This window comes from Mixophyes fleayi, chromosome 1, assembly GCF_038048845.1.
Source record: "Mixophyes fleayi isolate aMixFle1 chromosome 1, aMixFle1.hap1, whole genome shotgun sequence".
Classification (NCBI taxonomy): Eukaryota; Metazoa; Chordata; class Amphibia; order Anura; family Limnodynastidae; genus Mixophyes; species Mixophyes fleayi.
In genome coordinates, this window is record NC_134402.1 from 67,017,800 (window position 1) to 67,040,860 (window position 23,061).

At 43.9% G+C, this 23,061-nt stretch overlaps 1 protein-coding gene across 2 annotated transcripts in view; it reads left to right on the forward strand.

Annotated features, from left to right (window-relative positions):
* CEP135 (centrosomal protein 135) overlaps positions 1 to 23,061 on the forward strand; it is an 85,506-nt gene that overhangs the window by 25,933 nt on the left and 36,512 nt on the right. For both annotated transcript variants that reach the window (XM_075195978.1, XM_075195988.1), the window contains exons 9-14: positions 1,350 to 1,415; positions 13,101 to 13,251; positions 13,435 to 13,658; positions 18,174 to 18,329; positions 19,394 to 19,555; positions 21,122 to 21,199. In XM_075195978.1, the coding sequence (XP_075052079.1) occupies positions 1,350 to 1,415; positions 13,101 to 13,251; positions 13,435 to 13,658; positions 18,174 to 18,329; positions 19,394 to 19,555; positions 21,122 to 21,199 (837 nt within the window). The remainder of the gene's footprint in view (positions 1 to 1,349; positions 1,416 to 13,100; positions 13,252 to 13,434; positions 13,659 to 18,173; positions 18,330 to 19,393; positions 19,556 to 21,121; positions 21,200 to 23,061) is intronic.

Here is a 23,061-nt window from a genome sequence, read left to right on the forward strand (position 1 = left end):
TCCTAAGCAATCAGGGGCCACAACAGTGACAGAGCGAAGATGGTCAGTGGCAGTGTGGCTGCTTAAGCTGGGTACACACTACAGAAATTTTGACCAACTTTTTATGCCGAGCGATTTTACATGCGATCGATGGTCCGATCGCTCGGTCCATGGACTGCATACACACTAACCTTGTTTAGGACGATAAAGGGAAGAGCGGACATCCCTTTAGCGACTTTTTACAGCCATGTTGTCGTGAGCAATTACTGTAATTTCGTACTCACTGTTGTGGATCGGTCGGAAACCTATACACACTACACAGCGGAAACGAGATTGGAACAAAAATATTAAACGGTACGACCAACCAAATAAGGCGACAATCGTCCATTTGGGCAGACTTTCGACCATCGTGTCACTGTACACACTGACCCGACTTTTGAACGAGCGGTCGTATGTCGGCTGATTCAGCCGATTATTGGACGAAAACCGTGTAATGTGTACCCAGCTTAAGAGTAGTATGCACAGACATGTAGGGAACATTCCAAAAGGGTAGTTAGGGATGTAATCAAGTGAGTGGTAGAGCAGGGATGTTAGAGAGAACGTAATGAAGGTAAGTAGTAGGAGGAATGTGTGTGAGTGTGTATTTGGAGAGGTGGTGAAAGGGAAGAAGGTAAGTGGTATAAGAAGGAAGGGAGTATAGGGAATGGATAGATGTAGCTGAATCAGACACTACAGGGCAGTGGAGAGGACTAGATATAAATAAGGAGACCGGTAAGTAGTAGGTGCAAAGATGTAAGATGTTATACAGGATTGTCACTAGAGGCAATAGATTTTTTAGCAAACATGGTGAATAACAGATATGCACGTGGGAGAGGGTGTATAGGATGAGGAGCTGTAATGGTTTAAAACTGAGATAAAAAAGTAATAACATTGCTAAAAAAGCATATTTAGGATGCATGTGTTTTAAACGGTTCATTGGAAAATGTTTATGCAGAGAAAAATTCAGTTGCATGATGTGGAAGATAACAGGATCTCATGAGTGTTGGATCTTGTCCGCTTGTAGCAGTGTTTCCATCCACAATATTCACCTTCTGTTTAACTCCTGTAACTAATTATGCTGTAATCCTTACTTATTTGTAGCAAGCACCCGCTAATTATAGATATGCACTTAACTTTAGGGCTGTGGCCTAAAATTAATTTTAGTACACACTATAACTAGAAAGGTTATTATAAGTTTAACCAATACATACCAAAATTTGCCCTAGTCGTGAATGTAAAACACCCCAAGTCATGAAAGTGGAAAGTGTTAAAGCATAGCTAGGAAATTGTTTTTTAAGCTTTCCTAACCACATCCATACTTCTGTTTTCAGAGTGAAATAAAAAGGCTACACTTTGATATCCACAAACTTGAAAGCACCATATCTCATTATAAAACGGTAAGTGACCCCATAGTTGTGTACAGCATTTTAAGGCTGGACTACACAGGCATTGATGCTGACTTGATCAAGCTATACTCGGCGTACTTCATTAAACCTGAAAACAAACCAACGGAAATGTGACTAATCCAAATTTAGCTTTCTCATTATTCATATGGGATCACTGTATTATGTTTATCAAGTTCCAATCATCATCATCTTTTTATATAGCGCCACTAATTCCGCAGCGCTGTACAGAGAACTCATTCACATAACTCCCTGTCCCATTGGAGCTTACATTCTAAATCTTTTAACACACACACACACCGAGATAAACTAAGGGCATTTCAATAGCAGCCACTGCTCACCATGGTGTATAGGGGGTGCTGTGGAGGATGGCACCATTAAAAACTGCTCTAGCCTGCTCCCCTCCCCTCTATGCCCCCCCTCGCCGGCCATATTTGTTTTTTATTCAGTGCCACTGTTGTAGGGCAAGCTGAATTATTGCAGAGATATATATACACACACACACACACACACACACACACACACACACACACACACACACACATATATATATACACACGCACGCACGCACGCACACACACACACACACACACATATATATATATATATATATATATATATATATATATATATATATATATATATATATATATATACGCGCGCACACACACATATGTGAGTGTTATCAGTGTGGATGACCTGTAAAGCATTGTGTGTGTGTGATCTGTTAGATCACTTTTTGTTTAGACTATTTTCTGCAGTACGTCTTCTTGTGTGGTCCTCTCTCCTTCTGTACTTGCATTATGTCAGAAAGAGGGACAGGTTCCAAGACTGCAGGTAATGGTTCAGTGACATACTTCGCCTGTTCCAAACCAAACTTCTGAGTGGACGGTAAGACCTGGAGGCCCAGTGCGCGACTTGTGAGCCTGAGGGCCTGGATCTGCGCTCGTCTGTGGGTGCTTCTGACATGCCGGAACCGGCCTGGGCTAGAGAGCTGGCGAGGTCCATTGCAGAACTTAAATGAGACACTATATGGTAGGGGACGCTAGATGCTGAAAATCTTCCTGCCCTTTCCCTGGGGACACAGTCTGTAGACGCCCTTCCTCTGGGACAGGAGTGTCGGCGAATCCCTGACGCAACAGTGGTGTCAGTTGAACCTCCCTGGATGCAGAATTTGAAAATGTCAGTCCAGGACTTGGTTAGAGTTTCTTCTCCCTAGAGAGGATGTTAGATTCATCTTTCTTGGATAGGCAGCTTGCGCTGCCTACCCAGGCTCTAGCTGTGCCTGTGCACACACAGGCAAAGCTAGAGTCTGATACAGACCCTTCTCTACAGGAGGAAGGTGAACTGTTGGATAACTCAGATACTAAGAATCTTTGAGCCTGGGAGGATGATTCCCCCAGCAGGCAGGTAGTGGAAGACCGTATCCTAGTGGTAAGACACATTGCAGAGGTAAAGCAGGAAACCCCTCAGGTTTTCCTGTTTAAACTGAAAAAAAAACAAACAATTTATTTTCCATCTTCTCCACCATTGTCTGAGATTTGTGAGGAGGCCAGATGCCTATACTGTTTTGCCTCTATTACCCTTTTCCAGAGTCTGATGTGGTATCCTGGGAAATTCACCCGAGTGTGGATGCTCCTATTGCTCATTTGGCCACAACTGCCAGTATTCCACTCCTAGTGCTGCTAACTTGAGTGACTGCACAGATAGGGAATGTGAGGGAATGTTGAAATACATTTATTTTGCGTCTGGTGCCTCCCTCCGCCCTATGGTGGCGGCGACATGGGTTATGAAAGCGTTGGAGAAATGGGCCATTTCCCTCAGTCATGTCATTCAATCTGGTGTGCCTAGAGCTGAATTGTCCATCCTAGCAGACCACATTAAATATGCGGCTGATTTTAGGGGGGATGTGGTTCTTGACGCAGGTCAGGAACTGTTCAGTATTTCTTCTTTGGCAGTGGCAGCTAGACGCACACTTTGGCTCAGATCTTGGGAGGCGGATGCCGAAACCAATAAAGCCTGGGAGTCATTGCTGTATGATGGCTCGGTACTGTTTTATCTGACATTGGAAAAATTAATCTCTCGGGGCACATGGGGAAAGAGTTCCTTTTTTTCTTCCTTGCGGCTCCCAAGATGAAGGGTAGAGGATTTCATTCCATTCGCTATGCTGGCAGATCCAGGGGTGCCTCCTCAAGAGCCTAGTCCTATGCTCCTTGGGGCGGGGCTCGGAGGGGTAGACAGACTTTGATGGGGCGACTCCCGACATCCGTCACCGTATGTGGAGTGGTGCACAGGGGATACATACAGGAGTAATTCTCCTGGTTACAAAGGAGCAGTGGCGTTTAGGGTTTTACTCAAATCTCTTCTTCATACAAAAAACAGATTTGTTCTTCATCCGATTCTGAACCTAAAGTCCCTCAATAACCATTTGAGCGTACCCAGCTTCCGTATGGAATCCATCCGTTCTGTCATCAATTTCATGGAGCAGAACGAGTTCCTGGTGTCTTTGGATGTCAAGGACGCATATCTTCATATACCCATATGGGTGGGCCATCACAGCCTCAGGTTTGCGGTGGACCAGTCCAACTTTCAGTTCAGGGCTCTGCCCTATGGTCTGGCAACAGTGCCACGGGTATTCACCAAGGTAATGGCAGTCATGGCAGCGCGTTTACGTCATCCGGGTATAACAGTCCTGCCTTACCTCTATCATCTGATCACAGCAGACTGAGCCCCTCGTCTGCGCCTTTGTCTGTGTTCTCATCTGTGCCTGACTAGAGACCTTGCAATCTTATGGTCGGATCATAAATTTCAGAAAATCCAGCCTGGTACTAACACAGCGCATGGTTTTCCTGGGTTTATTGTTTGACACAGATGCCAAAGGGTCTTATTGCCTTCGGAAAATATCCGTATCATTCAACACCAGTTGAAGGCCCTGATGTCTTCCAAGCGTGTGTCCATCATTCAGTGCATGAAGCTGATGGGGCATGCCATTCACCCGGGAGACTATTCCTTGTACTGATTTGGTATACATTTTCCCTCCAATCCCAATGTTGCCCCAGGTATTGAAAAAGATCAGGCGAGAAGGGGTCACAGTCATTATTCTGGCTCCCAACTGCCCGAGAACATCATAGTACGTAGAACTTCTGGCCATGACAACAGATTCTCCTTGGTAACTTCCTCTCAGGGATTATCTACTCAGTCAGGGCCCGTTCTTCCATCAGGACCTAGTATGGTTGGCTTTGACGGCCTGGAGGTTGAAACCTTAATTCTCAAGACAAAAGGTCTCTCGGATAAGGTCATCCAGACTATTGTCGAAGCCAGAAAACCAATTTTTCCCAGAAATTACTATCGTATCTGCCATCGTATCTGGAAGTCTTACATTGACTGGTGTGAGATGAAGCGGGAGCCAACTTCTTCCTTCTGTTTGGCCAGAGTGTTAACATTCCTTCAGGATGGTCTGGATAAGGGTTTGTGCCTGCCATTCTTAAGGTACAGTTTTCGGCTTTGTCAATTTATTTCCAGAAGCAGCTAGCCCTGTTACCAGATGTACAGACTTTCCTTCAGGGGGCCGTACATGTTCAGCCACCCTTTATTCCTCTGGTGGCACTGTGGGACCTAAACTTGGTTCTAACGGCATTACAGAAGTCGCCATTTGAACCACTGGAGACCATCTCCTTCAAACTTCTCACTTGGAAGGTTTCCTTTTTACTGGTGGTTTGCTCAGCAAGGTGTGTTACTGAGTTAGCGGCTTTACCCTGTCGCGCTCCTTTTCTGATTTTTCCGTGATGACAGGGCAGTTTTGCAGACACTGCTTTCCTTTCAGCCGAAAGTTGTCTCTATAGTTCATATCAAGCAGGAGATTGTTATTCCTGCGTTGCCTCGGGATCTCCAAACAAACAGTCAGGATTATCTTCTGTTTTTGGATGTGGTCCGAGCCTTATGGATCTATGTGGACCGCACAACTTCAGTTCGAAAGACAGAGTGTCTCCTGGTCCTGTATTATGCTCGCAAGCATGGCTGGCCAGCCACGAAACGGACAGTAGCCAGATGGATCATGGCTACTATTAGGCAGGGCTATGTGTCTGACGGATCACCGGTTTCTAAGGGCCTGAAAGCTCACCCAGGTCGGTTAGCGCTTCCTGGTTGACGCGGCATAGGGCTGTGGTCTGTCAGCTACCTGGTCATCCGAACACATGTTCACCAGATTTTACCGATTTCATGTCTATACATGCACACATGCCAGTTTTGGATGTAAAGTGGCTGCACGTACCCACCCATAGGGGCAGCTTTGGAATGTCCCCCAAATGTGTTGAGAGAGAGAGCTTTTACTAGAAAAGTACAAAATTCTTATTTTCTCTTTCATCCACCTGGGGGACACTGCTAACCATGGGGGTAGAGTAGGGTAGGGAGAAGTCTGGCACCCAAATAGTTAATCTTTTGCTGCTGACAGGCATATCCCCCCGCCCGTTCCCCACAGAACTCAGTTTGAAGTAGATGCCCTAGGAGTATAGGCTGAAGTTTGGAGAGCTGCACAGTGAACTGAGTTCACTGGGTTTAGGCTTTTTTTGTTTTTAGTTGTTGACATAGTGCACGAGTGGCTCTGTAAGACAGAGCGCACTCGTGAGCAGAGAAGGACTGTACAGCGGGGGAGCCGTGGCACCCGCTGACAGGTTGGAAACAGGGAGACTTCTCGCAGTGTGAGATGCGCTCTCACACTCCTAGTAGAGTGAGGCGCTGCCACAGGCAGTAAGCGCTGGTGCTCTTGCTGTTCCCGGGGCCATGGAATATACCAAGTCCCCTCCTCAGGGAAAGAGGAGAGGTAACTTGAGCTAATGGTCGCGCTATTCAGCGCTTTGCAGAGGGGAACAGAGGAGCAGATAGCAGCGATTCCACTCACAGGAAGTGTGTGGAAATTACTGTCAGTCTGCACAGGTGAAACGGAGAGAGCCAGGGAGGGGGAAGTTAGAAAACCTCCCCCCCCTCCCACGCTGAGTGAGCAGGTGGAAGATTCCTTTTGGCACCAAATTGCAAAAGGAAGGAAGGACACAGCAGCCATTTGGAGGAGGCACAGCTGCTGGCAAACATCTCCCTGCTAAGTATCATTTAATTTCTCTATATTGCTATTATGGATAGAGAAGTATAATTGTTATGGGCATATATATTAAGTAGAGCCTGTATAAAACAACAAAATTTGGCTCTCCTGTGTTGTTTCAGAGATGCTTTAATGTGTTAAGACATAATTAGTTAGTATTTCTGATAACTATTGAGTGTTTGTGCTTGTCTGGTTGTTTGTGGCTTTGTTTTTTCTCCCAAAAATGGCTGATAAAAGTAAAGCAACACGTGCCAAACATATGATCTGTTCAAAGTGTAATGTTAAATTAACCAGTGAACGTCTGGATCAGGGGCTTTGTGCTGGTTGTGCTAGGACACCTGTAATATTGCAGCCTAAAGACAACCCTATTCAGTGGACAGAGCCTCCAGAGTGGATGGCAACCGTTTCACAGGGGGTTAATACCCTTGTGAACCTGTTATCTAAACAAGCAGAGATCCCAGTGGTGGCTATGAGACTTCCATCTACCTCTGAGATACAACCCCCAGTGAAGTTAGGAGGGGAAATGAGTAGTTCATTACCTCCAGAGGTTATACAATTTCCTTCCCCGGCACTGCAAGAGTCACCCCACAGTGGGGAGGCGGGATGGTCGGCAGTGGCTAGAGGTCTTGACCGACTAAACCAATTGCTGGAAAATCCTAGACATACTCGTAGTTATAAAAGACATAGATCAGCTAATACGCTGTTGTCTCTGTCTGATTCAGAGGGATCCTCGGTTGAGGAAGGTTAATTGTTAGAGGATTCTGATCTTTCATTAATAGAATCAGAAGGGAGCTCCAGGCACCAGGGTATGGACGATCTGGTAAAAGCAGTACGTCAGACCTTGGGGTTTATTGAATTAGAGGAGACAAGGTCTTTGGACCGGTCTCTCTTTAAGAAGGCTTCTAAACAGGTGGTCAGGTTCCCTCCCTCAACAGAGCTGAGAGAGATTGCAGAGGCCTCTTGGAAGCATCCGGACAAGAGGTTCACTGTGCCTAGAAAATTTGGTTCATTATATCCTTTACAAGAGGAGGACATGACCAGATGGGAACAGGTGGCGAGAGTAGATGCCCCTGTGGCGAGTCTGGTTCGTCAGACCACGCTACACGTACTTGGAACGGCAGCCCTACAGGATTCGACCAATCGTAAGTTGGAAACTTTTTTGAAATCGGTCTTTACCGCTGCTGGTACAAGCTTCAGACCGGCATTATCTTCGACCTGGGTAGCAAGGGCTATGGAAGCCTGGGCTGGGTAGTTAGAGTCCGCATTACAGGATTCGGAACTGCTCCCCCTGGCCATGCACCTTAAGGAGGCGGCAGGAAATATATATGAGGCGGCTCAGAATTCAGCCTCCATATCATTTTCTATTTCTGCTACAGCAGTAGCAGCAAGAAGAACATTATGGTTAAGAGCCTGGGATGCGGATTTGGAGTCAAAAAGATCATTAGAATCCATTCCGTATACTAGTGGGATGCTATTTGGTCCAGAGTTGAACTCCTGGATCTCACAGGCTTCGGGGGGTAGGAGTACGTCCTTGCCTGTGAATACTCCTAGACCCAGAGTTCCAAGGTTTCGTTCTTTTAGACTGCCTTTTCACAGTGGCGCGTCTGGCAGTCGCTTAGAGGAAGGTCCTCCTTTTCCTCCACGGCAGCAAGGTCCTCTTCCGCCAAGCTGCCAGATAGACCGACAGCATATGACTACCACCCTCCTCTGATAACGGAGGGGGGAGTGGGAGGACGGCTGCTGGGGTTTGCCCAGCAGTGGACAGAGTCCTCAGGGGATCATGAGAAGGGGTTACATGATAGAGTTGGTGGAGCCTGCTGCACACAGGTTTTTTGTAATCCGTTTACCCCGCTGTCCTCAAAAAAGACAGGCAATGCTCTCTTCTGTCGATTTTGCTTCTTTTAAAGAAGGTTATTGTACAGGTTCCGGAGTACCAAAGAAGGAGTGGTTTTACTCAAACCTATTCTTGGTACAGAAACCGGATGGTTCATTCAGACCAGTGCTGAACCTCAAGCAGCTAAATCTGCATCTGAGAGTAGATTCTTTCATGATGGAATCCCTAAGATCTGTCATAGATGGCCTGGAGGCAGGCCAGTTCATGGCATCAATAGACATCAGGGATGCCTATCTTCATGTGCCGATCTGGGAGGGGCATCAGCCGCTTCTCAGATTCACGGTAGGCTCAGCTCACTATCAGTTCAGAGCTCTTCCGTTCGGGCTTGCCACAGCCCCAAGAGTATTCACAAAGATTATGGCAGCACTCCACTCCAAAGGGGTGCAGATTGTACCTTATTTGGACGATCTTCTAATCAAGGCGTCAACGGTTCAGTTGTTGGAACAACATCTTCGCCTTACGGTGAGGGTGCTGGAACAGCACGGTCTGCTCCTGAATGTAACAAAGTCACAAATGATCCCTTGTCAGAGAATGACATTTTTGGGACTAATAATGGACACTGCAGACAGCAGAGTTTTTCTTCCAGAGGATAAGATAAGGTCCTTGATGGAGTGGACAGACAGGGTTCTGTTACACAGGAGGCGGTCAGTACTCATGTGTATGAAGCTGCTAGGAAAGATGGTGGCATCTTTCGAGACGCTGCCATACGGAAGGATCCATTCCAGATGTCTTCAATGGGACATTCCGAGGAAGTGGTCGGGGTCCTTCCTCTGTTTGGATCGCCAGTGGATTAGGTTATCTCTGGAGACGAGAAAATCCCTCAGCTGGTGGTTGTTAAAGGACAACCTAATAAAGGGCAGATCCTTTGCCCCGTGGGCTTGGATCTTAGTATCCACAGACGCCAGTCTGAGTGGTTGGGGGCAGTGGTCCTCGCCTAAGGATGCAGGGTCTGTGGTCAGAGAGACAGTCGGTTCTTCCCATAAATGTGCTGGAACTTATGGCCATCCTGAAAGCACTGCAGAGGGCTCGGGGTGTGTTACAGGGAAGGCCGGTTCGCATCCAGTCCGACAATGTCACGGCAGTGTCATACATAAACAGACAAGGGGGCACCAGGAGTGCAAGAGCGATGAGGGTCACATTTCAGATTTTTGCCTGGGCAGAAAGAAACGTGCCTGCGCTGTCAGCGGTGTTTATCCCAGGGAAACAGAACGTACAAGCAGACTATCTAAGTCGGCACGAAAATCTTCCAGGGTAGTGGACTCTGCATCCGGAAGTATTCCAGTTGCTGGTGGACAAATGGGGACTTCCGGATCGAGACTTGATGGCGTCAAGACTCAACAGGAAAGTCCCAGAGTTTTGCGCAAGAACAAGGTACCCACTGGCTGTGGCAGTGGACATCCTAACAATGCCTTGGGACTTCAGGTTAGGATACCTATTCCCCCCCCCCCCCCTTCCCCATATGAATGATTCCCAGGGTCCTCCAAAGGGTCAGGCAGGGAGATCGACCAGTCATTCTGGTTGCTCCAGCCTGGCCATGAAGGGTATGGTTCCCAGAGATTCTTCTGGTAGCAGTAGATCAAGGGGTTCGGTTGCCACTTCGAAGAGATCTACTGACCCAGGGACCGTTCTTACATCAGGGTCTAGACCGGCTGAATTTAATGGCATGGCTTTTGAATCCAGTCTGTGGAGGGCCAGAGGGTTTTCTGTGAGTGTAGTAGACACTCTCCTAAGAGCCAGGAAGCCAGTTTTAGCTAGGATTTATCACTGCATCTGGCATGTGTATATAACGTGGTGTAAAAAGAAATCTTACAATTCAAAATCCTTTTGTCTGGCTAGTTTTCTAGCTTTTTTGCAGGGTGGCTTGCATGCGGGTCTCCGGTTGGGAACCTTAAAGGTTCAGGTGTCAGCATTGTCAGTGTATTTTCACAGATGGCTGGCAGAGATTCCGGATGTTAGGGTGGCTGGAGTTCTTCACATCCAGCCACCCTACGTGCATCCTATGGATCCTTGGGATCTTAATTTGGTCCTGGACATGTTGCAGGAGCCTCCATTCGAACCACTTCGCTCAGCGGAATTGCGGTTCTTGACTTGGAAGGCAGTTTTCCTGCTGGCTATTGCCTCAGCTAGGAGGGTCTCCGAGCTGGGGGCCTTATCTTATAAAGAACCTTATTTCCTCTTTCATGAGGTTAGGGCAGATTTAAGGACTATTCCATCCTTCCTCCCTAAGGTGGTGTCGGGTTTCCATATTAATCAGGAAATAGTAGTTCCGGTATTCAGAGAGGATCCTCAGGTTACTGGAACAAAAGGAAGTAAATGTTTAGATGTCATTAGGGTGTTGCGGATATATGTTAAGAGAACTGCAAAGATACGTAAGACAGATTCTCAATTTGTGTTATTTGATTTCGCTAGGCGAGGATGGCCTGCGTCTAAGCAATCAATTGCTAGGTGGCTTACCCTAACAATTAAGGAGGCTTATGTCCATACTAAGCGTCCTGTGCCGAAGCGTATTGTTGCCCATTCTACCCGTTCAGTTGGGGCGTCTTGTGCAGCGCAAAACGGGGCCTCAGCGGACCAGCTATGCAGGGTAGCTACCTGGTCCTCGGTCCATACTTTCACAAAATTCTACCAATTTAATGTTTTTGCGTCTGAGGACGCCTCATTTGGCCGTAGTGCTCTACATGCGGGGCGATCAGAGCGGTCCCACCCATCAGAGGGACTGCTTTAGTAAGTCCCCATATTTAGCAGTGTCCCCCAGATGGATGAAAGAGAAAAGAGGGTTTATACTTACGATAAATCGGTTTCTCTGATTCCATCTGGGGGACACTGCGTCTCCCCCCCCCCCCCTCTTTTCTTTGTTTTGTGTGTGTTTGTTTGATTGGCCTATCTTCCTAGGGCTTTTTAATCAAACTGAGTTCTGTGGGGAAGGGGCGGGGGGATATGCCTGTCAGCAGCAAAAGATTAACTATTTGGGTGCCAGACTCCTCCCTACCCTACTCTACCCCCATGGTTAGCAGTGTCCCCTAGATGGAATCAGAGAAACCGATTTATCGTAAGTATAAATCCTCTTTTCTATTTATTTGTGCACACACCAGTTCTGGTATGCTATACTACCCATTATAATTGCTTTCCCATCATGAGCCGTCCTCTAAAGGGTTAATACAAACACTATCAATTACTGCAGTAAGAAATAATCAACCGATAAAAGACCTGTATGAGACTGCATGGGCGAATGCTGGGCATACGCTGGACACTGAGGCATGGACACAGATTGAAACTTGATATGCATTCGTGTTAGATAACTTCCTCACTGGATCCCATACACGCTTGCTCACAATGTATACGGATACCTTCAATTCTTGTTGAAGATCCTGTGGCCAGTGGGGCTCCATGACACTATCTAATATCCAGCTCCCAACATCCCGCTTACACAAATTACAGCTAGACCCATTCTAGGCACCCTTGAAACTCGGTCAAAAATTAATATTGCACATCTTAAAAGCAGCTAAGTGTGAAAAAGACGGTAACTGGAAAAACACAGAGCAGCTTACGCTGTCTTCTACGATCAATAGACTGGCAAATCTACCGTATGGAATATATAGCAAGTGTTTTACGCAACACCACCAGTTACTTGAGCACCTGCTTGCCACACATTTTTATGCTGAACCTCCTTTTCAAACGACCTGAGGCCAACACTTAAATAACGATTCAAATTGACCCCCTTCCCAAATGGGCAACAAACCCACCACCATCATTCTGTTCTGATCTACCCAAATTATTCCCTCGGTTAAACCCCATTCTTTCTTTACCCCCCACCTCTTGCAGTAACACAGTCTAATGTACTTTGATCTAAACCCATCCTCTCCCCTTTTTTTTTCTTTTCTTTTTTTTTCTGCATCCCTCCCCTGATTCTACCCCTTAATATTAATAGTCATTTAAAAAAAGAAAAACACATGCAATGTATGAATTTCCCAAGATGCATTTCTGTCTTTGTGTTGACTGTTGTCATGGCAATGAGTGACTTACACTTTCTGCAAGTCTTCACTGACATAAGTCACACCCAAACACATCTGCAAATGTTTCCTCAGTCATCTGTGCCGACAACTTTAAACCCTACAAATAAAATTCGAAATGATGAAAAACCGATGTGAAAATAAACAGACTTGCCTTCAAGCCGACGCTGGACATCTCAGATGAAAGCACCATGATGACAGCAAGTGATTCCGATTGAACAAGTGTTCGGCAGTGCAGGCTGACGTCATCGCGACGTCTGTCAATAGAAATTTAAAGTGGCAATGACGGGTTAAGTATTTAAACACTAAATCTTAGGGGTCCCCACATTGTCGTTTTAAATTTCTATTGACAGACGGCGCAATGACATCAGTCTGCACTGCCGAACACTTGTTCAATCGGAATCACTTGCTGTCAGTATGGTGCTTTCATCAGAGATGTTCAGCGTCTGGTTGAAGGCAAGTCTATTTATTTTCAAATCGGTTTTTCATCATTTCGAATTTTATTTGTAGGGCTTAAACATGTCGGAATAATGGAAATAGTTAAAGCGTACCCAACCCATCTGTATTTGGCTTCTTAGTACACAATGAAACACAACTTGGTGGAGGGAAGATTGATTTTTTGTTTTTATGCTTAAAATTCAGCTTTACAACCCAATGTTTTAATCTTGTTCCTATTTTCTAAGGACCTACATAAGTGTGAATTTGAGAAGAACAAGCTGACTGATGAGCTAGAGACTATAAAGGATGAAAGCCGAAAGTTGGAATCCCTCCTGAACCATGTAGAAAATGAAAAACGGCGTCTTTCAAATAAACTTGATAAACAGATGGTGACAGGTGAATCTTTGTGCATGTATAAATGAATTTGTTTGCCATAGTGGTTGCAAGTTAAACATTTTAAAAGATACAGAAGTTTTGCACAGATTAAAAATCACTCTGAGTGGAGGAGATTAGAATATAAATAAAAAATTTATTTAAAGAATTAAGTAAAGAAATGAATGTGTTCCTTACTACCTTCAGAACGAGAACTGGTGCTAGAAGTGGAGAGAATGAGGAAACAATATGGCATTTTGCGCACTGATCGGTCACCTTCTCGAATGGACTCTTTTGTAAAATCCCTGGAAGAGGAACGAGACCATTATAGAACAGAGATGGAGAAATTGGAGCGAAACGTTAATCTAAAGTCCAGCTTCCGAAATCATTCCATGCAGGACAATAGCAGAATGCACAGATCCCCAGAAAAGGTATAAGGATTGGTTCAACCTGCCAACATTTGTTGAATGTTACAGTGCACTCTAAAAGATTCTTTAAAAAAAAAAAATTTTTTTTTTTTTTTTTTTTATAAAAGCAAACAGCCTTCTTTCAGACATAGGTGGTAGGAATATTGTTATTTTATCTAAGAAAAGTTCTATTAAAATATATTCGCTTTTATTAGTTTATTAACACCAGAATGCTAAAAACTAATAACTTGTTGCTTTGGGTTAGAGCATTGTTCTTGTTATTCAATTGGCTCCATGGATTGGGAGCAATCTAACATTCCTATTAAAAATAAATAAATAAAATAAATGCAATCTTACTAATAACATTATTTGATATGGTAATGCAATGCATTTACATTTTGTTGGTGAGCTTTAACTAGTGAATAGTTAACTTCACCAAATAGTATAGTGCTTACATTTTATATTTTATTTTTCTTGCACAAACTGTTGGGGGACACTGCTCACCATGGGGTATAGAGGGCGCTGTGTGGAGTAAGGCAATAAAAGGCTTGTCTATCCTGTTCCCTCCTCTTTATGCCCCCCCTCTGTACAGAAGCCTCAGTTTTTTAATTAGTGCCAATGGAGTAGAGCACATTTTATTTTGACAGATTTTTATTTATTTCTTCAGGTTTTGTCACTGCGGCTGTGAAGAGAGTGTCGGTGGCGTTTTTTAAAAGCTGTGACCCTCACGATTACCAAAGGGTCACTCGGTCACTTGAATAGTGACCAAGGACCCAGTGGACTGCTAGTTGGAGATCAGGCGCTGGGCATATTATCTGGTAGGAAGTTGTGTATAAAGTAGCTTCCACCAGATAGTGAAATACAGGTACCATTTTACAAAGGGATGGAACAACCCCATCTTGCTGGGCTTTTCCTCGTTTACAGTCCATCATTTCTATCTGTTCCATCAGCCTCTATGGTGCCTGCACACATTATTTCTGAGGGGAAAAATTCTTTGTCTCTGCATGTGTGATATATATATATATATATTATACTATATAAGCTGATGGGGCGTTGGAAGGGCTGTGAATGAAAGTGAAACAGGACACCCTGCGTATCCTGTTTCGCTTTCATGCACAGCCCCTCCAACGCGGGATCCTCGCAAAATGAACGAGGGTAGGTTCTCGCCTAGAGACTCAGTTTCTTCGGCTATCGGCCGCAGCCCATCCTGTTTCTATTGTGGTGTCTGTGGATACTGACCCACCATAGGGGCAGGTTTGGAACGTTTGGTGACCCCTCAGCTTTCTCTGGCTTTGTCAGTTAAATAACTTAGGCTTCTGTACAGGGGGGGGGCATAAAGGGGAGAGAGCAGGCTAGACTAGTCTTTTAGTGCCTTATGCCACACAGCACCCTCTACACCCCAATGGTGAGCAGTGCTCACCAACTGTGTTAAGGGAAACACAGATTTTACAATAAGTACAAAAATCTAATTTTCTCCAAACCATGCCAATACATTTCTCTGATAAATAGTTTTGAATGATTTGAAAAATAGGGATAGATTTATGATGTAGCAAATCTGTAAGGTACATCAGGCTTCAGTCAAAGCACCTTCTTATTATAAATCTTCATTTCCTGCATTTTGTGTCCAGTGGCTCAGAGTTGGTGAGGCTAGAGCAACAGGTAGTTAATCAGATAACTAGAATGTTCAAAGCAGGGTATAGATATGTTCTCTCATGGGGTATTAAAAATGTAAACTTTGGCTTAGAGCAGACTGAGTAGACACACCTGATGGACTACATCTGCCACATCCCGTTCCCGACGTGGGATTAATTTCTGGGGTCTGATGGGCAATTTTACGTCTAGTGCACTGTCTGTGAGGCTGATGGCTGGAGGTCGCAGACTCCCGTAGGATTCACCGCTAAATCTGGCAGAACCAATCCCTGGACCAGCCTGTTGCAGAGTTCACGCAGCTTCCTGCACATTTTCAGGCGGTAAGTGACTGCAACTGTCCTTCCACCTATTTTTAGCTGGATCCTCCGCATCTGATCCCATGCATGCAAGTGTACATCAGCGAGGGTCACCTTGCTAGGGCCTGGTGAGTGTCCTCCTCATTTGAGAGAATTCTAGAGAAATCCTCGTCAACCACTTCTTTCAAGCATCAGTGTTTGGCCCTTGGTTCTTTCCTGGGACAGGCCTGACTTCTAGAGCTCTTTCCAAGAGGAAGATTAGGCCCCAAGTGGCCAATTCTCTGTTCCTCATGGAGGTCACTCCAGATGAAATTAGGTTTGGTCTACAAATGAACCGGCGATCTAGCTTACAGAGAGAGTCTGCATAATGGGCACTTTACCCACTTGGCTTCAACTGGTGAGAGCCCATCTGCTTCTTTACTGTGGTTCAGTTCTACTTTAGATTCCTGAGTAAGGGGTTACTTCATCAATCTCCTCAAATTTCCTCCCAGATGTTTTTTCAAGACCAGGTTCAAAGAAGTGTCAGGCGTTGCAAAAACTCCATTCACAACCTATAGTCCACTCTTATTATATTCCAGTTCCAGTGGAAGATTTATATTTAAACTTGATCTTGGTTCTGACATCAAACCGTTCATTTGTTGCCTATGTACTATACTAACAGCATGTGACAAGTTTCTAGTATCCATGTACGTCGAGGATGCCTACCTACATGTTACAATCTGGGAGTGCCACCAATGTTTCCTTAGATTCACAATTCTGTCCCATCACTTTTTGTTTAAGGCTCTTCCCTTTGGTCTGTTAACTGCCCCATGGTTGTTCATAAAGGTTATACATTATCTAGACAATATTTTAATCAAGTCCTTGACTCTACTTTAGGAACATTACCAGGTAGTGGTGCAGACTTTGAAGACTAAGTCAGATTATCCATTATCAGAAATACAATCTGGCACATCCCAGAGTTTCTGGCATTGCTGTTAGAAACTCAACAGCGGAGAGTGTTTCTTCCCAGGGACAATATAGACTTCGCAAAAGGTAATAAAGTGTCTACTGGCTCCCAGGCAGACGTCGGTTCATTTCAGCATGAAAGTTCAGTGGAAGATGTACTCAACTTTCAAAGCCATACCAGGGTGTTCCAGGTCAAACTCCTTTTGAAATTTAACCAGTTGCGCCATCGCTTGAACAGGTGGGTCATCTGTCTGTTGCCCAGCGGATGTCGCTCCCTTCTTTGATGGCTACGGGGTAACAATTTCGTACAGTATCGTCCCTTTGCCATATGGAATTGCCAATTGTTGCGACGAATGTCAGCCTTTGGGGATTGGGTTCTGTAGCACTTGTCGTTTCCAGGGTCTGTGGTGCCCTGCGGAAGCAATGCTTCCAATCATCATCCTGGAACGAAGGGCAGTGCTAAATTCCCTAGTTCAAGGGAGGCTTCTGTTGTGGGGAAACCCATCAGTATTCAACCCGACAATGCTACAGCAAATGCATACATAAACCATCAGGGAGGCACTGTAATGAAGGGGACCACCAGGATAGTGTGCTGAGCAGAACAAGATGTTCCGGCAGCGTTCATTCCAGGAGTGGAAAACTGGTAGACCGACTATCTCAGCAGGCATGCTCTGCATTCAGTATAGTGGTCTTTCAATCTGGTCATGTCTCAGTAGATTGTGAAAAGGTGGGGTCAGCCAGACATCAACATGATGACTTCTAGGCTCAAGCGCAAAGTGGAGCATTTCTGCTCAAGGCCAAGAGGCCTGCAGGTGTAGATGATAATGCCATGGTGGTTGCATGGGATTATCATCTGATGTATCTGTTTCAGCCATGGGCATTGCTGCCCCTGTTCTCGAGAAGATAAAATGTGAGAAAGATCAGGTGGGTCCATCATGGAGTTTTCCTCTATGGAAGGATCCGCTAACCCAGGGACCTTTGTTTCCTTCCTGAGTTGCATGGGTGACTTTAATAGGGTGATTCTCGTAACAAAGCCATCTTTCCAGCCTAAGGTGGTTTCAAAGTTCCATTTGAATCAGGACATTTTTATTCCAGTTTTGGTTTGAAATTATTCTACGTAGGAATCGGTGGTGGTGACAATGCCGACAGAGCTTACAACTGCATAATAGCAAGCGATAAGATTACAATATGGACTTACCATATAGCAGTCACTCATGATGTCTGGCAGCTTTAATGATCTACACATGGAAAATGCGCATGTCATAAATATGTACATAAAGAAATCACATCATTTCTAATAGGCACAGTGCAAATGGTGCTTTTAAAGTGGCAACGGCAACCCCACTGCCTGTATAATCCAGGTGGTGGGGCCGACGGTGCAGAACCGTGCTCACAGTGCAGAAACGCACTGTGCAGATTGGTGGATTAATAAACAAGGGCAGAGCAGTTTGATGTCCCAGCAACCTAAACTTTCTGTTATGTCAGATCCCATCAAAGGATTTTGATCTGTCTGTAGTGGAGCGGGAATGTCATACTTTTTTTTTGCCATAGTATTAAGCCATTGCCAAGCATTTATAAAATATGCAATTATTTATACATCCATGGTATTTTCCTTGTTTTCTTATTTTGTTTTTTTTCTCTTCCCTAGAACAAGGAAAACACTTCGGACATTAAGCGTATCACCAGGGAAAGAGATGATCTCCAGAACATGTTAGATAGGTTTGAAAAACACATGGTTGAGATCCAGTCCAATGTCAAAGTGCTAACAATGGAGAGGGACAAGTTCCGTATTTTATATGAACAGGTAAGATGTCTATTAAGCTGTGTAACTCCCTGTGAAGGTATACGATATTTACGCTCAGCTTAGATAATTGTACTGATAATAAATGTATATAATGTAACATAACATTCAACATGGGCACCATAGGATAAGATTGGCTGGTTACGCTCTATCTCTGCAGCAGCACTAAATAGAAGCATTTTTACTTTCTGACCTATGGATGATTACTGGCCCTGTGCAACTTTGTTTACACTCGGATACCTAGTATTACTCCTTTAAAGATGCATAATTTGTAAAACTCGTTAAATTTGCAAACTCAAAATTTGGTCCTAAACTTTACCATTCATTAACCGTACATATCGAAATAACTGTTCTTAACCAAGTTCGCCTCCCTTAAGGGCCTTTGCTAAATCAACTATGTTTAGTATGTGCAGTCAGCTCTAGGAGGATCCATTGTCTAGTTGTAAAGAATGTATAACAATTGTGGCAGCAAAATATTTGTAATTAAATGAACTAATCCCTCTACTGAGATGGTGCCTGACATTGTTGTATAATATGTTTTCCACAGTCAGGCTACCTGCTCCACTTTGTCATAATTTTTGCTTTGTTACCAACATTTCTGGAAATTAGGGTAATCTTATCCTCATACTGACTGACTAAAACTCCACCTTTGGTTATCTCACAATTTTTATTCTTATGCCTTAGTAGGCCTGTATGTATTTCCTTTTAATACCAACATTGCAACCACCAAATATAACCTGCAAGATAGAAGAATGAGTGACTGCTGAACAGAGCCTGTAATACATCCTATACAGAGACATGGTGCAGAACCCAAAATATGCCATCTAGAAAACATAGTTACCCAGAAAAAAACATTAGCTTCTTAAGAATCAAAACTGATAAGGTGGTTTACTCTGTTTTGTCACATAAGTAATAATAAAAAAATCTACTTAAATTCGCACACCGGAAAACAATGCATTCTCAGTGATAACTTTGTATTTATGAAGAAATATGTATACATTATTTATAAAATATGTGATTATGTTTGTGTGCAGGTCTTTATAGATAGTTAATCTAATCCTTTTCAGGCACAGAATGCACTGATTGTGGCAAAGCGAGACTTGTCACCTCTACGCAAGACGGCCTCTTCAGTCAATGAATACCGCGATCTAGAGGAGGAAAGAGATCTTGTGAAATCTGACTTGCGGAGAGTTCATGATGAAAATGAAGGACTCAGAGAACAAATAATGGTGAAAACAAGATACAATAACTATTATATTTAAGATAGCGATAGTGTTTAGACATTAATAAAAACAATAAATAGGGACAATGTCTCTGTTCAGTTTCACCAATGTTATGTATTGTAATGCAGGTTCTTACTGTTAAATGTTATTTATTTATCCATATAGATGTTGACATATACTTTACATGACAAAAAAGTATGTGGACACCCGAACATCATGTCTATATATGATGGTTGAACATTTCATTCCAAAACTATGGGCATTGTGATGGAGTTGGTCTCCCATTTGCTGCTATAACATCCTCCATTCTTCTAGGAAGGCTTTCCACTAGATTTTGGGACACGGGATTCGCATCAATTCACTTCAAGAACATTAGTGAGATCATACGATGAGGTCTGACTCGCAGTCTGCGTTCCAATTCATCCCAGTGGTGATTGATGTGGTTGAGGTCAGGGTTCTGTGCAAGCCATTCTAGTTCTTCCGCATCAAACTAGGGAAACAATTTTTTGAAGGACCTCACTTTGTGCTTGGGAACATTGTGCATGCTGAAAGAAGAAAATTGGGAGCTCACAATTCTCTAGAATGTCATTGTATGCTGTAACATTAAGATTACCCTTTACTGGAAATAAGGGGCTGAGGCCAAACCTTGAAAAACGGCCCAATTCTTTATTCCTCCACCTCGAAATTTTACTATTGACGTTATAAATTCGGGTAGAAAGTGTTCACTTGGCATCCACAAATTCGGATTTGTTTGTCAGATGGTTAAACGTGATTTACCTTTTCAGAGAATGTTCCCAATGCTCCAGAGTCCAGTGGTGATATGCTTAATGGCACTCCAGTCAACATTTTGCTTTGCACATGGTTTATCTGAGGCTTGGGTGCGGTTGCTTGCCATGGAAACTCATTCCATGAAGCTCCCGATGAACAGTTCTTGTACTGACGTTGCTTCAAGAGGCAGTTTGGAGCTCTGTATGGAGTGTTGCAAACGATTTTTACAAGCTATGTGCTTCACTCGGTGGGCCCATTCTGTGATCTTCGTGGCTGTGCTGCTTTCAACTTCACAATAGCAGCACTTACAGTTGACCAGGACAGCTCTCGCCGGGGCAGAAATTTGATAAACTGAAAGGTGGCATCCTATGACTGTGCCATGTTTAAAGTCACTGTCCTTTTCAGTACAACCCATTCTACTGCTAAGTTTTTGTTATGGAGATTGCATGGCACAATATATTAGAAGAGGTGTCCATATTCTTTTGTCCATGTAGTGTATGTATGCAATACATTGCTGTGATTAATTTGGCCAGGATTCAGGGCTGTAGAGTTTGTTACGTTGGAGAGCAGCGGTGTATAATTGCTTCTGTTCTGTGAGTTTGGTGAGGAGGTTTCTAACGGTGCATAAGCTAGGGACGCCTTTCAATCAAATCAGTTAGCCAGCTCAAGTCAGTTTGTTGTCGCAGCCAGCACTTGATGACTAGGTGAAAGTGCTAAGTTTTATCTCTGTAGACTTGTGCAATGAAGAATTTTGATTGCATATATGATTTAACTTCTAAAATGTATCTGTGATCTTATTTACAGATTCAGCAGGAAGGTTCAGCCTCTGAAAAGTTAAAGTTTGTCCAAAAAATTGCTGAGCTACAAAGCTCAATACACATGGTAAGTACATTCCTTAAATTAATAAAGTATTAGTCAGAGCACTAGTTACACCTTGTGGTCTCTTTTCACTCTCACCCTATGACAGTATTTAGTGACCCTTATTTCATAGGGGGGAATATATGGTTGCCAACCCAGCCGTGTTTTGCAAGAACACCTATTAATGCCTTAATAATGTTAAAAGAAGTGTGATATAATCTGATCATTTTGTTTTGGAAACCTATTCCTGGTGAGCATTATACCTGCACCACATTATTTAGGCTTAAATAATGACAAGCTAAACGTTATATGATGACACCAACTTTAAGTAGACAGTAAATAGATAAAAATCAGCATTGTGACTTAGGGAATGTTTCTAGGTATGTTACCTGCTTTAAAAAGTTATCGCACCCTTTCGCTAAAATAGGAAAGGAAAAATATAGGATCTTTAGACACAACTGTTGGGCTATGTTTATGGCTGTTTTTATCACACACCAGGAGTCAATATAGCGTTTTGGAGATTACCAACCCACGGGCTGTTTCATTAGAAATTATATCAGGAATCGCTATATTGGTTTGATGCTCCATGAAATAGGCTATAATGGACTCTGCACCATGCTAACATTTCTCTGGCACAACCATTTAGGGGACACTTCTGACCATGGGGTATAGCGGGTGCTGTGCAGGAAAGTAAGGCACTAGACCTAACAAACTTGTCTGGCCTCGGGAATTCTGCTGGCTCCCGACTGGCCGAGACGATCCTGGTATGTAGATCTTCTCGGCATGGATATAGATCCGCTCTGGAGACTCCCTCTCGGAAGATCTTTCAGCCAGGGTCGTATTTTCCTTCAGGACTTTGCACGACTGGCTTTGGCAACTTGGCATTTGAGGCGGCCTTGATTCTTTGTAGGAAAGGTTTCTCGGAAAAGGTCATCCATATAGTGATTTAAAGCCAAAAAAACGTCTTCCAGTAATTTTCACCAAATCTGGAAGTCCTACACTGGTTGATGTGAAAAGTATGTCCCCCCTTTTTCCTTCCACTTGGCTCGTTCATTGGTGTTCCTCCAGGATGGCCTGGACAACGGCCTGCGTGGACGTACCTTAAGGTCCAGGTCTCGGCCTCCTTTGTTTTGTTGGGGTTTTTTTTCCCCTAGAGACAGCTGGCTCTGTTGCCGGAAATCCACACTTTTTTACAAGGGATCCGTCATGTTCAACCACCTTATTTTCCACTGGTGGCGCTGTGGGACTTGAATTTGGTTCTTACGGCGTTGCAGAACTTGCTGTTTGAACCTTTGGAATTTGTTCCTTTTGAAGTGTCTCACGTGGCAGGTGTCCTTTTTTTTTTATTATAACCGTTTTTATTAGAAGTTTTTCAAATACAGGATACAGTAAGGAAAACAATATCCAACATTAAATATCCACTGACAAGAATGTTACAAGAGGTTAAACAGTATTTTGTTTACATTCAATAAATGTCAATGTCTGCTCACTTAATATCTTATATCTTGTCATGTTAAGAACAGTAGAGATCAATTTTAGAAGTTAAACGTTGTAGTTTTTATTTTTACCATCGAGTGGGAGTGAGTCTAATATCAGACAAATTATAGTGATAATTCATCTAAGAGAATTGGACGTGTTCATTTAAATACGATGACGTACATAACACAATATAATACTGGCTTTAACAACAGCAACAGGCAGGCGACCGTGGACAACTCCTGAGTATATAGTACAGTGGCTGGAAGTGTACCCACTACTCCACCCCGTCCACATGGTTGTAGATCTAAAAATCAGATCTAAACGAGGATGTGGGTGAGCACAAGGAATGGAGGGAGGGGGGGGATTGCGCAGAAGGCTGTTCCCCTACACAAAATCCTACATCAACA